This window comes from Poecile atricapillus, chromosome 1 (assembly GCF_030490865.1).
Source record: "Poecile atricapillus isolate bPoeAtr1 chromosome 1, bPoeAtr1.hap1, whole genome shotgun sequence".
NCBI classification, from domain to species: domain Eukaryota; kingdom Metazoa; phylum Chordata; class Aves; order Passeriformes; family Paridae; genus Poecile; species Poecile atricapillus.
Genome location: NC_081249.1, coordinates 151882616 through 151899621, shown reverse-complemented (window position 1 = coordinate 151899621; position 17006 = coordinate 151882616). Strand labels below are relative to the sequence as shown.

The window sequence follows — 17006 nt, the reverse complement described above, 5'->3', positions numbered from 1 at the left end:
GAAAAAGGATAAGTGTCAAAGAACTGCCAAACACCACCAATCTGTCTTCCAATCTTATATATTGCAAATCAGAAAGCAGAGAGGGTTTGTGGTCATGGTATGTTACTTCTTTATTGGTTATAGAACAAGAATTGGAATTTAATTTAAAAAAAGAATTCAGTTTCAATACTGGATCTGAATCTGGTCTTGGAGGAGTAATAAACACTATTTAGGAGGGTTTTTTGTTAATAAATCAAATTGAGATGCGTAAGCCTGTAAGTGAAGTCTGTATCTTTAGTCAGACACTTGCCTAATGCAGAGACTGAAGACAAAGGTAAATAGAAGGAAAGTTTCAGGCATCATTTTCCTTCTTCTATGAATATAGTACCATATTCTATGCTTCCAAGCCTCCAAAAACCACAATAATTAGGTTATATTAAATTATACAGCAATTATACATTTGGCGTTTATGCATTTGGGGAGAAGTTACATTTTATTTACAAGATTTGTGGCTACTACCTTCTAATGCTGTCTGAGTGTTCCATGGCTATTTTTAGAAAAGGGGCACATAAAAATCAGGAATTGTTATGGCATCATTATAAATTACCGTGCAAATTATTATGCTCTTAATCAAGGGTTAACCAATAGACAGGCATGTCCAGATGTGGTCTTAGAAGTCAAGCTGAATATAAAGTGAAAATGAGCAGTAAATTGCTAAACTCAGTTATCATAACAATATTGTTTGTAAGCAAGTGGGGAAAAAATCCTCAACAGAACAACTGAAAAAATTTGAAGTAAAATGCCCATTTCTCATTATGTAAAAATATATGGACAGAAGTAATTCAAACGAGGTATTGTTCACATTTTTGTAAGAGAAATTGACTGTTCTTTAAGAGTTCTTTAGCACAATGCTTTGGGGAATTACGACGAAGTTAGTGGTGAATATAACTTTCTATTAAGCAGTTTTCTTTCTCAATTGTGCACAACCACTTATGAGCCAGAACATAACAGCTCAATCAAACCTTTGCTTGAACCCCTCTGAAATGTAATGCAAAAATTCTGATATTACTGTAAGACTTAGAGAGGAAAAAAAACCAACATAGAAAGAAGAAAATGGATACAGCAGCTACCTTTTTGCATTCTCTTAACTTCTTCTGCCATACAGAGCGTGCAATGGGAATGCTCTTGCTGTCGGTTACGTAGCAGCTGGCTGTGATGACGTGGTGGAGTGTAGTCTTCTGGCTCATGGCTTGAAGGACTCGCCCAACGTGACGGAGGGAAACACTGGCCTCTGCGCGTATGCCACCGCTAACAAGCTGCATCGTGCAAGGTACCAGAGCAATCTGTCCTGCACAGTAGAGAACATCACCAACCTAGGAGAGAATCAGATCAAGTACATAAGACTCTGGGAGTTTACAGAAGACAAGGGAAGCACCTTTCTCTCTTCCAGCTAGTTTCTTTCAATAGTACCGTTCTTTGCCATCATTTGTTACAAATACAGCATACATGGCAGACTAATTATAATGCATGGATGTATGTGTCAGCTCAAAACAATAATCTGATGTGGACTTTTACAGCTGCCGGATACACTGATGCCCCAACACGGTTAAATATGCTCCTATTTTCTTTTGAGGGATGATGCACATTATCTTGGGTTCAAAGCTATTTTTTTAATCTTCTATGTCTTAAGCTTTGTTTTATACAAAACCATGTAAGACAGTATCAGTACATATCTGTAACATCTTTAGTAAACTAATTTAAAAATACTGTAAAAACATACTAGCAGAACACCTAAATAATTGTGTATGAACAAAAAGCAATGATATCCCACCAGAAGGTAAAAGCAAATTGCAGATTGAAAATAAAATGCTGAAGAATGCTACTTGAACAAAGAGATGGGTCACCTTTTGAAAATGGACTTTAATGGGTGGCCAGATTTACTACTGCAATGCAGTTATTTGGGCTTATTTTCTTCCTGGCAACACTCTGAAGACCTACTTTTTTTAACAGCAGCCAGCATAGGAAACATTTATTCTTATTATTCAGACCTCTCAAAGATTTTTTTATAAAAGCTCAGTGTAAATATCAAAACTTTCCATCGTCTTATGCCGCACTTCTCTAGAACGTCTGTGCATTTCTTAATCAGTGAAACAGTAAATTTTATTCACTATCAAAAGAAAACTAAGTATAGAAGTGGGAAGTAAGGTGGGCGTACGCAGCTTTGAAGTCAGCACAGGAAGAATTTTGCTAGGAGTAAAGACAGAGAAAACGGACTGTGCAATGAATCTTTTGGAAGAATTTTGTAGAACTTACTGTATAAACTGTAAAAATTCCTCAGAATTAAGAATAATTAAAAAAGAAATCTGTGTCCTAGAAGACATGGCAATCAAACCATGTGACAGACCCATATGCAACTCCAAATCTGTCCTCATAACTGTCTGTGTCTCACAAAAGACTCACACATGTAACTATTGGAAGAGTATCTTATACAATTTGGCATACAAGTTCTATGATTAGCAGCTGAAGAGGGGGAGGAGGCAGAGAGGAAACAATATATCAACCGACACACATCAACTGTTTAAATGGTTTAAAATACCTGAAATATTGTTTGATAATGCTATATATAATCCTGATTTTGGAAAAAATACATGAAAGCAGTATTTTGGTTTATAGGAACAAATGGTCTTTCTTTTTTTTTTTTTTTTCTTTTTTTCTTTTTTTTTTTTTTTTTTTTACAACACTATTTTAAAATATGTGCCACTGAACAAGGGAGTCCAGCCAGCTACCAAGTGGCATACTGACAAGATGAGAAACAAATTCAGAAAGATATGATTCAGAGGGGCACAGGTTTGTTTTTAAAGCAACCCATTCATTTTCACCTCTGCAAAGTGAAATCCATGCATTAGTCAAAAACTCCAATGCAGGTAGTTCATACTTGTAAGGAAAAAAAAAAATCACACTGACGGTATTTCTTCCTTTTTTTCCCCTGTTGAGCTGCTGGTTTTCCATGCATCACCCATGTTAATTATTAGGTAGACAGAAGAGCTGTTCAACCAGTTCACTTCCCCTATTCTTGAACAGATTGTTTGAGACATAATATGAATACTAATTAACGATAAAATATCTGTCAGTGTTTTGAAATACAGACCAAGATAGCACTTTCTTAAAGTATCCTGGACAGTTCTGATACAATTAGCCCCAGTGGTCATAAGCAAGGTCATAAAAAAATCTCTGAAGGATTTGAGCAAAATTGGCACCACTTTTGGCTAAGATTCAGTGGGAATTTTGCAGAGTTTTTTAAAAACCAATTGAAAAAAATCCCTCTGTTCCTAACATACTTGTTTGTATCTTAAGAGGCAATTAATAGAAAAACAATGTTCCCAACAAGCCACCATGTTATGGAAGGGTGGATGCAAGGGGAAAAGAGGGGAAAAGGAGAAAAAAGTGGCCACAGATTTGCAGCAACTGTAATTCAGGGGGACAGAATTTAGAATAAGGGAAGGAGGAGGGGCGTCTCTCTTCTCTTTCCCAGTGACTCAGTCATGAAAAGCAAGCATAAATAATCAGCAAGGACAAAGCAGCAAACCAGTACAAACACTGTTTTAGCAGATTTCAAGACGTTGTCTCTGGAATGTTTGAAGTATTATACCGAAAATTGTTAGCAGAGTAAAAGGCATTTAAAACAGGGAAGTCATCATACTATCTTGTTCACAGTACTGAAATCTTACAAGAGGAGCTGTCACAATGTATGGTGTCAGTACTTGTGTTGTGAAAGTGTTCTGCAAAACCCTGCTAGAACCTTGCAACAGTTTATCTTTTTGGAGCATTTACTAGGATAACAGAATATCTTTCAGGGTATAGATTTACTGTGTATCCAGCCTGGCATACTTGCATTATATAGGAAACTCTGTATAGAAACAAAACTACAATATAAAGGATCTATATTGATCCTTAAAGGATCTGTATGTATACAGTAGATGTCTCACTGGTGATTTGTTTTCACTGCAGACACATATCCAGTGCTAAAATTTAAATAAATACTTGAACCAAAGACAACCCTGAAAATTCAGGCTTCATACTGCTGAGATGCTCACTTGTGCAAATTTATTTCTATACTGTTTCACAGCACTAATCAGGTTATAAATGAGGCCTCATGTGATTCCACATTTCTTCCCTTTTTATTTTCATTTGTATCATTGCAAGTTAAATGAAAGGTGAGTCCTTATAAGTTAACATAATAGTTTAGCAGTTGTTTTGCTCAGTCAGTATAACTGTAAATAATCAGGGGAGTTCAGTGGACAATCATTACCTCAGAGGATGCAATGCACGCTCTCACAGATAGAAAGGTAAGATTATTTGAGAATTACTACTTTTCACAGTGTAGTTGTCTTGCAGGGATAAGTACAATTCAGACCTAGGGCACAGCTGATACCACTGGAAAGCTGTATGGTAGCTTTTTTTTTTTTCTAAGGTGTTTTCACTTATTTGGGAAACAGAAGGAAAGCATCAATGGTATTGGGGAAAGGAACAGTGAGAAGAACTGACTCAGTGCCACTTGGAACGGTTCTATCACATGAAATAGTTTTTAACAGCATTCTAAGTTACTAAAAGGACACAACATATCTCCTATACTATGATATATGTATCAGGAAAAGAAGCAATGAGAAAACCAGACTTAATTGACTGAGGTCAACTTAAGCTGCTAATTAGAAAGGAAAATATGCAATTATTGTTGCCTAGAAAGAAACAATAGTAATAGGATATCTATACATATGCACTGAGATGTTTTTTATTAAAGACCAAGAGCAACTATGGAAAGTTTATGAAACTGTCCCTACTAGTATTATCAAAACTTGCCAGTAATTAACTGACAATATAAAACTTGCTGGAAACTTCTAACAGAGGGATCTCAAACATTCACCCACAGATACTTCGGCAAATGCTAATAGTTGCACCACAAATGCAGGTTTCTTGGAAGGAAGGAGTCAATATGCAATCAGCCAAATCTTTGTTATGAATGCAGTTTGGTGTCTGAGTGACTGCTGCCCTTTAGCAGGTCGGGGTGCACAAAAGGTTCAGTGACCCCCTGACCTACCAGTGACACAAGCCACCATTAGGCTCAGTCAATGTAAATAAGCAGAACTGACAACACACTAATAGGCTGCCTCTGGTCAGCCATGGGTACCTCTGACCTTAATGAAGACCTAAATCAATTAATACTCCAGGCAATAAAGACCTCTGGCTGATTAAGTTAGATAGAAATAATCTTTTCTAACAGGATTTAAGCTGCTAGGTGGTGAACTTTTTATTCAATATATGATAATCCTTTCTTCCTAGGGCCCTCTTGTTTTAGATAATGATGGCAAAATTGCTTTTTGCAATGTGACATCTTTAATTCAACTGACTAGTATGAATAAACTTTTTAAAGGCTTCATTTAGACAACAATAATTGAAAAGCTTGAAGTCCACACAACAAAAACAAATTGTATCTGACTAACATGGTTCTAATACACCCAACCTTCAATATAATTCATGTTTTTCTGGAACTGTTACAAATTTATAGCCTTAAAATTGCAGAAATGAGTTCATAACACATAGCTGAGTTTTATAAGGATGAAGGATATAGTAAAAAAAAAATATTAAAAAATAATAAAAAAATATTATTACCTTTGACCAAATTTTTCTAAATTTCTAAGACTCCACATATAGCTTTGTCAAATATTTCCACATCATACTCAAAACTTCAGAACTTACCTTTGGATAAGTTTTTTTTCTAGTCAGGCAAAAAAAAAAAAACCAATAAAAATTGATTGATAGCATATTATCACTATTTTATTAAACTAGCTGTAATATTTCCACAGTTTTAAAGGTTCTTTAATTCACTTTTCAGATGCTGTGAGTCCATTTTGTTAGTTCTCATTTTGGGATGGATGTTTCAATATGTATCTGATCACCTAACCTACATGACTACAAAACACTCATAAATTTTCATTGTTCTTCACTATTAAAATTTATCAATGTGTGTTTTTAATTTTTCTCTTTGAATTTATATATTTGGGGATTGAAAATTCATAGAACTTTTCTTAACAAGAAGTGAAAAAGTACTGTAATTTCATGAATGCTTACCTAGGTTGTTCTTTTTTTTTTTTCTCTGCAGTTTACGAAAATTAAGATACATTATTCCACAAAGTCATATTTGACATTGAACACAGTGTTGTAACGCTATCAACACTAAACTCAACCTAAAACTTTTGTGCATTTCCTAATTTAAATTATACCAGGAGAAGTATCATGTCACACAGAATACAAACACTGAGCAGCACAAAACCTGGCAGTCTTGAAACTCAACAGTACATCTGAAGAAGCCACAATACTGTTATGAATACTAAACCAACATAATGAAGATCTCCTAATCATACTCTATACTTCCCAATTGTAAACACCTCTGCTATCCTCAAAAAATCAGATACCTCAAAATGAGCTTTTTGACAGTGCTGGGTTTACAGCACGCAATCCCATCTAATGCATTCCTGGAGGTCTGTAGTACCTTGAAGTTTAACGAAATGCTAAATGTACAGATTTGAGAGGAACGACCAGGTCAAAAACTTAAGAGAAGGTAAGATCAAAGTCTTAGTTTGAAATTAATCTTTTAAAAACTGTTCTATCACAGAAAATTTTAATAGTTACACACATATATTTGGCACCGTGTTGGTTATTTTTAAATCTTGATCAATGTCAAGTCAATTTTATCCTGCTCTACAACTGACAGAAATAAAACCCCCACACTTCTAATTTACAGAAGACAAAGATTCAAAAACTGAAATTTTCACAAAGAAAACCCACCTCAAAAATTGTCATTCATATTCCAAAGGAGTATTAGACATAAATCAAAAATAAATTCAGCTTTTAAAGTCAGAACCTGTAATTATAAGCACCTAGAAAGATTCCAATAAAGTGGGTGAAAAAGGCTTGCCATCTAATACATCCAAGTGGGCATGACAGACAGCTGGTCTGAAATCTCCACAATTCTTGTTTTAATCAACTAGTAAGCTCCAATAGAGAGGAAATGAACAAAATTGAGGTAAAAATATTCTTTACTTAATTTGCTTATTTTGGCCCATGTGCTGTACTAGTGCCCAAGGTACATATTGTTCCTTCATGGAAAATTACAGTAAACAGCTCAACGACTTAATTTCCATGGAGGATAAACTGCTCTCCACATTCTAAAGGGTGCTTTTTCCTAAATACAAAAAGAGCAGTCTCCCTATTTTAAAATGAGCAAGCTAACAAGAGTATTAATCTTTGATGCATTTCTTCCTTGGGACAGTGGAATTCTAGTCTTCATGACTATTAATCTGCCACCTTTTACAAAGCCTACCATTCCTCTCAAGCTTTTGAAAAATATCACAAGTTCTCACACAACCACATTAGCAAATCTGCCAACTGTGAAAAATTGCAGAACACTTAGCTTTATGAACATACCTTATCTAAAAGATGGAGTAAAACCTCCAAACTGATTAACACTTCTTCATTTATTATTCATGTCACTTCAAATAAAGATGCCAAACAAAACAATTTTTAAAAAAATGTACTCAGATGAGTCTATTCCTAACAATTGGGGTTGGGATTGGGAATGAGGCACTTAAATTGGTATTTACTAGAAAAACTAAAGGCCTTGTCAGGGTCCAGACAAACAAGTTAGGAAAGATTTGTATCCAACAGTGTAAAGTGAGAGAAATGACTCAACATGGACATGAACTCTTGAGCAATGGATACCACATTTTTAGAAAATCCATATTATGCTCACTGCAGGTGATTGTGTTTTTTAGTGAATTATATATGCAGAGATAAGGGAGGATAATGTTTATAATTCATATGGATTCTTAAAATATAAGGCGTATCTGGAAATTATTTTTTAACTCTGTTAATTATAAACGCTGTTAACTAGTTGATAGTCTGTAAGGAGAGAGTAATGAAAATGCCAATGGAACTGAAGTGGGATGCCGTAGGGATTGGTATTAGGGTTGATTTTGTTTAACATCTTCATTAAGTCAGTGAAAGAAGGGATTAACAGCATGATAATGAAACCCACAGAGGATACTAAATTGGAATGTGCACCAGTAGAAATAATAAAAATGGACACAGATAAGTTTGAAATAATGGCAGCAAATAAGAAAATGAGACAGCTTAGGAAAAATGAAAACTCATGCCAGAACATATAGCAAAAATATTTTGAAATATAGATATTCAGAACAAGGAAAGAAACTTGACTGAAGAACTGCTGAACAGTTTATATTAAAACAGAACTGCTCTTTACTAGAAGCACATTCAGTATAGGACAAAAGATGTTGCAGTTTCTGTTCCCATGTCACTGGTCTAATCTAAAGAGTAAAATTCATTAAAATTCCCCAAACTGGTATAACTTTTATAAAAAGTATGATATGATTTCCATATTTCAAAAGGAAATCTGTAAAAGTTCAGGTGATATCAAAGCTTCAGATGATTCTTCAGAGCCAACTCTTTTTTTCCAAGAGTTTTTAGATTTCGTCATTAACACTGTTTTTCAGTTTACAGCTCAGCATAGCAGCATTCAAATTATGGTAAGCATCTTAATCTGCCAGGGTGAAGATGTAAAAATTACACCCCCTCTCCTCCATTTTTACTCTCCTCTGTTAAGTAGAAAATGTCTACAACTTACATGAGATTACCTAAGCATTTTTTTGGGGTTCCCACACAGTTGATTTGTGGTTTTACTATTTAATCCTAAATTTATTTTCATAACAAAAGCTTTATAAAATATCGCTAGAGAAAGATATAGCTGGAATATTCACAAGACAATCCTCCCCCCTTGATGTCTACATTTTTCTGTACTCTTCTCTACAGTTTCTCTACAGTTCTAGGGAACTGGATAGAACATAATGGAGAGAGGTTATAGGGTAACTGTATCCATACACACACTATCTAAAGGAAGATAAAAGATTAAGTGATGTGATTTCCTTAGCTACCTATATGTGATCATATTACAGACTTTGTCTCTTCTGCTTTTATCCTTAAACATACAATATACTTAGAAAGGGATCTCATAATCTCCTTCCCACATTAACTGACGATTCTACTGACAATTTCCACTTACAGTAAACTAAATCACCAGTTCAACTATCACTGCAGTGATAAAGCAGTCCAAGAAAGCACAGTAGAAATTTCTAGGTTTTAGTTTCTACTAACAATAAGGGTGCTACTGCTTAAACCTGCACCACTGTTGTGGAATTCAGCATCCAAGGAGAATCAAAACTGCAGTCATAAAATCCTATAAAGAATGAGTTGTTTTTTTTCCCTTTCCTACCTGTCTACAATCCTTATTCATGCCAACTGTCAAATAGTTTAATGTGATTATAAACAGAAGAGGGACAGATAGGCAGAGAAAATACTCAGTACTGAAAAGTGAAAGCTGTTCATCACACGACAGTAATTCACAGTGTATGAAACACATTAACACCGTGACATTCTATTCTTACAGAATAGATTTTGTTCCCAGCCTTCACTTGGCTTAATATTCTTACTTGAAATACGCTCTTCATGATTGTCACTGGCTACTTTAAGAGGGTTTGTGATAACTGGGAGATGGAAAAGAAGCACTTGAATAAAACCAAGAACCAGATAATTGAAAACAAGTTAACTGTAACTACAGTAAGCTAAAAGTAATAGTTGTCATTCTAGCCATAGAGTTTTTTGCTTTTATCTATCCTCTATGTATACCTGCTCTCACATGGATTTTACTTTCATCTATGACCACCTAAGCAATAGCCAATACTAAAACAGCTTAATGTGTGACAAAGATTATTTAGTCCAGAAGTCCAATTTATAATATGTATAACCACCATTTCCCAGTGGAAATGAAAGGACACTTGTTCATGCAGCTAGATGCACCTGTACAATATACACAGCAATAATGCATATAAAATATAACCTACATGACATACAGTATTTAACACAATCCTCTGGTTATTTATTCATATTTCAGTGATAATACTTCCTTAAATAGAAGATATCTTTCTCTAGGGATACATCTTCCAATGCAAATTTGCAAGTCAAGTTCTGATTATACTTACAGAAACTGAAATTTTAACAAAGATCTCCATCTATTCTTAATATTCTTGGCCAAACTAAAGTCATATTACCTTTTCTGCATTGTCAATTAAACTAAACCTGACAAAGAAATGAGTTTGGGTGTTAGGGACTTCATGGTATCGACTTCAAAATCCTGCTAAATTCAGCAGTACAGCAAGAGTCCGTAGCTAAAATCTGTATTCTGAGCAGTAAGATATGACCTGATCTATAAATTTCAAGAATTTTTAATTCCACATTGATGATATATTATACATTCTCATGTAATCTGAATTACAATGTTTATGAAGTGCAATCCAAGAAACAAAATGCATAAGGAAAATAATGCCTTTGTTACCTGCACGCTATTAACTATTCTAAACCCTAAAGATTCCTAACAAATTAAAAGAAAATTAATGGAAAGTAGTGAAACACAACAGCAACCTCAGAAATACACTGAATACACTCAGTCACACACATTTTCACAACTTCTATTTGTTGTATGCTTAAATACTGATCTTCTATCAGAATTGCAGTGTGGACAACATCCTTGTATAAGGTAAAATTAAATTCCTAACCATGCAATGAGGCAGAGTTTACTATGGAGCTTCAGTGGGCAGATATTCACTTAGATTGGCAGCACTTCAAGAGAAGAACTTACCTACTGATAAAGTGGTAACTTGCATTTAAAAATTAAATTTTTGCATCAAATTTTATTTTAATTCTGTTTCACAATTAGACTATACCTGTCTCATAATTATATTCTGTACAGTAATACATATTCATCTGAGTATGGAGTTACTATCTAGCATTATACATTTTCTAGGGGTTTTTGGTTTTGCGTACATTCAACTTGGTCTTTTCAGTACTCTTTTTCATGGAATTTTCTAAGTGGTTTAAAAGGATAAAAATTGAGAACTGGAAATTGCACTATATTGACAGTATATTAGTAAGTTAAAAATTACTAATAAAATACATATCTCATGTTGTGCCATTCAAACTGCAACCATGTTTCTATCCATCTTATATCACTAAGCCATGTCAAGAACCAGTGCCTGCAAATTTACTATGTGTTTAGCCCTTTTGTTTGCATTATTAATAAATGTAGTTATTTTGCTAGCAAAAAATAATAGCAGAGTCAAGCCCTCTGATATAGAAAAATGGGTTGAAAGTCAAATGTTGAAACTAAAAGGGGCTAAATAAGAGGAAGGGAGGGGCAGATTGCAGCAAAGAATAATCCAGCAATTAGGTTAATCAGCTGAAATATTGCAGAGACTCAGGTTCAAATCCCTTCTTTAGTATTTTCCTTTTGCCTGATAATGACAGTGCTGCTGTGACCATGGGCACTCTAGGAAGCACATCTCTTAATATCTTCTACTGGAACTGTTCTAATTTGTTTAAATAAATTTGATCTTGGATAATACAGGATGGCATATTACTGCTCTATCATGAAAAGTATTAGTTTTGATGTGCAAAAGCTTTATAATGAGCATCAAATCAAAACTGGTACATGACTGATTAGGATTTCTTTCTTGATAGACTAACGTTATCCAAAAAGGAAATGACAAGCATTCCAAACTGCTATGAGATGGTCATTGTTACCTTATAGTTTTTGAAATTATAAATATTTAACACGATGAAAGACACTTAAGATAAGCCTTACACTACAGAACATTCAGGCTGATAATTCTGTATGAACAGAATTTTTGTGAAATATTTAGGCTACTTCAAGAGATGCAAGACGACAAAATAAAAACCATGATGGGGAGGGAGTTTTTATCACATTTCTGAAAATAAAATAAAATAAAAATGCTTACACAAGCCTAATGTGACCATGAGATGGGATCAAGAAGTTCTCTTGGATGTATAATGGTTAAAACTTAAGTACAGAAATGATGAATTAGAAACAATATTGACGACATTATTATCAGAAAAGCTTTAAACTTTTAATTTGAATTTTACAAGTAACCAATTGAGTATCTCTTCAAAAACAGATGCTGTATCAAAGTCTACAAATTATGTTGAGAACAGTTTAAATATCTAATATTGCTTTTTGAGCTAAGGGAAATTATAGGTATGTTACTGAAAACATAACTTCGTATGACAATGAAAATGTCTAATATCTTGCTTGTTCAGCCCAACAGAATGAGCTTCTAATTATCAGCTAAACAGTGCATAGTATTCAAAAAGTATGCAAAAATGCCAAAATTTTCAGTGATGGAAACCGTCTCATACAAATTTTGCATTCTATTTATATGACATAAAGATTGAAGTTGCCTGACTTGACCATTTATTTACCAGTTTTAAGTTATGTTTTAGGATTTTGCGAGAAGACTTGTTAAAAAAGTTTGGCCTAAGTTCAATCAGCACAAATTTTTTGTTATCAAGTCCAGTGAGCATCTTTCAGTGTGTGATTCCAGAGTTCACGTTTGGCAATGTAACTGTTCACAGCATTTGACTCCAAACCTCACTCCGAGTTTCTGATATTCAGATCTCAATGAGTTAACTCTCCAACAAAAAACAATTACAGGTTTTTGCAGAAGAACTATCACATGCTGATAGTGAATAATTAAATGTTCAAACCAAAGAGAAATGAGCTGTTTCTGTGATGTATGTTTTGAACTTCTAATAGCTAGTCTGATTCTTCATAAAAATAGCTGTGCTACAATCAGTAAGGGCACTAACGGGGAATGTAGAAGGGTATAAAAGAATAATGCCCATAGTATGAAGAAAGGTGTAGAAAAAGAGTTATTCCAACTGCTATTTTTATGTTTTGATTTTAATGCTAACTGAATGTCATGGATGTTTATGTAAAGGAATGTTTTTCACTGTATACTCTGGCCTTGTAAGGTGATGTAATGCTTTGATGTTATGCAAACTTCATAAAAGCAGAAATCGCACATTGCAGAACTAGGCGCTGTATGCAGAACAAGATAATAGTGAAATTCAAATGAAATATGCCATTTAGAACATAATTAGAGAACAATAAATCAGCTCAACACCTTCCCAACACAGGAAATTGAGAGTTAACCGGTGTACCCAATTTTAATTTTTTTTTTAAAGGAGGAATAAATCTGCTATAGGGAGCTGCTTTGATAGACCTTTGAAGGTCTTCAAAACTCTTGCTAATATGTTATTCTCTCAAAAATATTCCCATAATTCTGCTGTCTCCCATAATTCCTTGCCTCGAGATTCATCTGTCAACTTTGATGCATCTTTTAAAGTACCCCTCCAAGCCTAAAAACCATGACTACAGACCACAGAAGAGAACTCTTTGCTTTGAAACTATCTGATCAATCAGAAGATCATTTACCTGCAAGCATTATTTGGTGAAGCTAAAGCGGCACATCAACCAGCAGCATCTGAAGGCTGAGGCAGCAAAACGTCAACAACAAATTGTCATTGGCATTCCATTTATGAACCTTCAAACAGCATCAGATCTTTTCCATGGGAAACCAGATCAGGTCAGACTGGAGCTGAATATTTCTTAACAAGCTAACCATCAAAAGAACTTACGTTTTGAATAAAAAGGCTATCATTTGTTGATTTGAATATCAAAGGGATCCACTGCAAACTCCCAGTCTAGAAAAACCTCCCTAAGCTACACCAGACAGGTGTTTAATAATCTATTATTAAGGCACTATTTTAGGTTACTCAGAATCATAAAAAATAGCTGTAACTGTGAAGCTGCAAATGGGACTGCACAAAGAAATGAATGCTATTAACATACTATTAACAATTCAAAAGAATGAGTTGACATACCAATCAAACTTGTTAATTGACTGTCAATGGCCTGTCCCTGAATATACAACATGACTGCATTATATATTTCAAATGCTGACAGGAAGACAGTTTCATTTGCATTAACTTCATAAACTGATCAACAACCAAACTGCCACATACATTTATAATGGGAAGCTGAATCATTTCAATATTCATGCAGCTCTGTAATTGTAAATTAGGTGCTGGCAAACAATACAATACTGTACATACTCTAAAATATCCTAAATTTCTCTGACCTACTTTCTTTTTTATTTTAAAAGAGCAGTGGAAAAAAGTTCTCTCTTACGGGGATGATTATTACTTTAATTTATGGTTCATGCCTTAGGCAAAATTTGTTTGCAACCTAGTTTGCAACCATTGTTTTTAACTCTAGATGGATAACTGGTCCACGATATATGAGGCACACAAGGTGATGTAAAATTTTTCATGCTTTAATTCTGTGAAGTGTAAATATCATTAAAATACAGAGTAAATCTGTAAAAAACCAAAGTGAATGAAAATATGTACTATTTCCTTGCTATGACACAAAGCAGATGACAGAAGTGAAACCACTGAAACTTTCTAATTAGACATTGAAACATGTAATTTAAAGTGGAAAGTACTGTTCTTGTACATCCTTCCCTATGCCCTAGAATTTACTGCCCTCAGAGGTCCTGTCTGTATAAAGTATGTTTCCTAAAAATATCTCATAATTACACCCATTCAGTTTCATTGGGATTGACAGTGATAGTAGCTGAAATGGCTGTGATAGTGCTGCCATTTTAGCCAAATGGTTAGTCAGACATACTCTGCGCAAAGTCACAAATCATAGGACTTGAGAGCAAAAGTGCTTGTGGCGCTTCCATATTTCTACACATATTTATCCAGCAGAAATGACCAAGGGCTGGAGGAAAATGACACAAAGAATTCCCAATAAAAGGCATAGGCGAACATTCTTCATTTTTCTGGTTAATATCTGATCCTGAAACACTTAATAGGTTGTATTTTTGCTTGCTGAAAAATACAGTTCTACCTAAACTAACAGAGAAGCCTTCAAATGCTGTCATTAATGACTGCATGCATGAATATCAGTTTGTATGCCGTAATCATATAATGAATATATGAATGAAGAAATTTGTTTTTATTTGTTCTTGAAGTGCTATTGGCATATTTGTCACTGTTTATATAGAAATAGTAATATCTCAGTCATTTTGAGAATCGTAGAAATAAAGCTAAACAGAAATGTCATAAATGAGGATTAAGTTATGTGGGTCTGAAAGTGTTCCACTGAAAGCTAAGTAGTAATTGATCAAAAATTCCATAACTGTCAGGTCAGTCACGTTCCCTCTATATCTGTATGACCTGGAGGTAGTATAAGTTTTAAACATATCAACTGTAAATGTACGTTGTCTTCTTTTCCCCTCTTTTATTACTACTACTTTCACCCTGTCAATCCAAAAGTCACTTCCCTGGCTTTAAAGTTATTGCAAGAAAGAGCCAAGCACTACACACCAGCATAACCATACAGATATGATATAAACGTCCAATAAATCTGCAGTCGTGGCAATCTTCTCCTGCATTTCCTTTCAGATAAACAATATCAGAGGACAATTTCTCTGCTACCTAGGTGAGCTGCTATATTTTAGATTTTATTATTTGTAAGACTGAGAAGCAAAAAATATTCACATTTATTGTTCTAGCAACTTCAATTGAAGAGTATAAGGACTAACAAATGGAAATACAAAACCTTTAGAAAAACTGAATATAGGAGCCACTGGGGTGATGGCAGTCCCAAATCATCCTAACTGGTAATCATGAAAGATTACTTATACTACAAACTAGATATTAGCTTTGATATTTTCCCTGAAGTATAAGCTGAGTAACTGTCATACTGAATAACATCATATGATGGGTACTGCTAAGTTCTTACACTGACAAAACAAGGATCATTAAAGCTTCAACATTCTTTCAGATAATCAATGTAATATAAGCAGTATGTGATTAAAAACACTTAAGACATGAAAAGTGTCAAGGTAAGGAAGAACTCATTACTCAAAGGATGTAGCATCTATAAACCCAGCCACATTTGAAGGAGCTGGTCATTTATTACTGCTGCTAATAGTAATACACAACTACAGTGAATTCAGTAATTCGTGCTCCAAGATTTATAAACTTTGATCATAAAATATATATACATATACACAGCTAAAATACATGCACATATAAATATTACTGTAACAGAAATGGTGTGATGTATGTTCATGTTTCAAAAAGACACTTGATTAATTCTAAGAAGCTACAGTTTGTCTGCAGTGCTTCAAAATTTACATTTGAAATAGTGACATTCAAATTTACTCAAATAAACATTTTCAATGAAATTTTCACTATATTAGCTGAAATCTTTGAGACCTTAACTAGCCAGCAGCCAGATAGCTTTTTAAGGTGGGATAAAAACTGTTCTTGGGAAGAACAAAACTTTCTATTATGCAGATGAAGTCTCATCCATGTGGGAAATGGTGCTTTCTTGAGGATCAGCGTGAGACTGGAAAACTAATTTGGACACAAAACTTGATTATTACAAAACTCATGATTTTTATCTTTTAATTGGATGGCAGGCTTTTCAAACTTAGTTGTCTGGAGAAAGCTCACGAAACATTATGTACATTTTACATATAAAATAGGACAAAAAGGCTAAAGTCAAATGAATACTGAACTGCAGTAGACCATTTGTTTTGTATGAGGATGGTGAATATAAGAAAGGTGTAACCAGTGTATTTGCTGAATGCATTACTGTCAGTTGCTGTGTGATTAATGGCAAGATCAGGACTTAATACGTATTATATTGTACTGCAGAGGTAGAGGGGCTCAAGCAAAAAATCTCATTCCAAGTTCATGACAAAACAACAAGCAGCTTAACACAAACCTGTCTGCATTTGCTATTTTTTAAGGAAAAACTGAAATGAACAAGAGAAAAATTATTGTAACAAATTTATTGTAACAAATAAAGAATTTATTTTAGAAAATTTCAGTGGATTAGATGCCTAACAAAGATATTCTAGCTTACATTACAGTCCTCTTTCCACTCCCAGAGAAGAAACACTAAATCCCTATTACATCTCTTTATGAATAGAGTAAATAAAAATTTATATTAAATGATTCCT

At 34.2% G+C, this 17006-nt stretch overlaps 1 protein-coding gene across 4 annotated transcripts in view; it reads right to left on the bottom strand.

Moving 5' to 3' along the window:
* DPH6 (diphthamine biosynthesis 6) overlaps window positions 1–17006 on the bottom strand; it is a 195303-nt gene that overhangs the window by 61991 nt on the left and 116306 nt on the right. For all 4 annotated transcript variants that reach the window (XM_058827208.1, XM_058827198.1, XM_058827189.1 and 1 more), the window contains one exon: window positions 1110–1352. In XM_058827208.1, the coding sequence (XP_058683191.1) occupies window positions 1110–1352 (243 nt within the window). The remainder of the gene's footprint in view (window positions 1–1109; window positions 1353–17006) is intronic.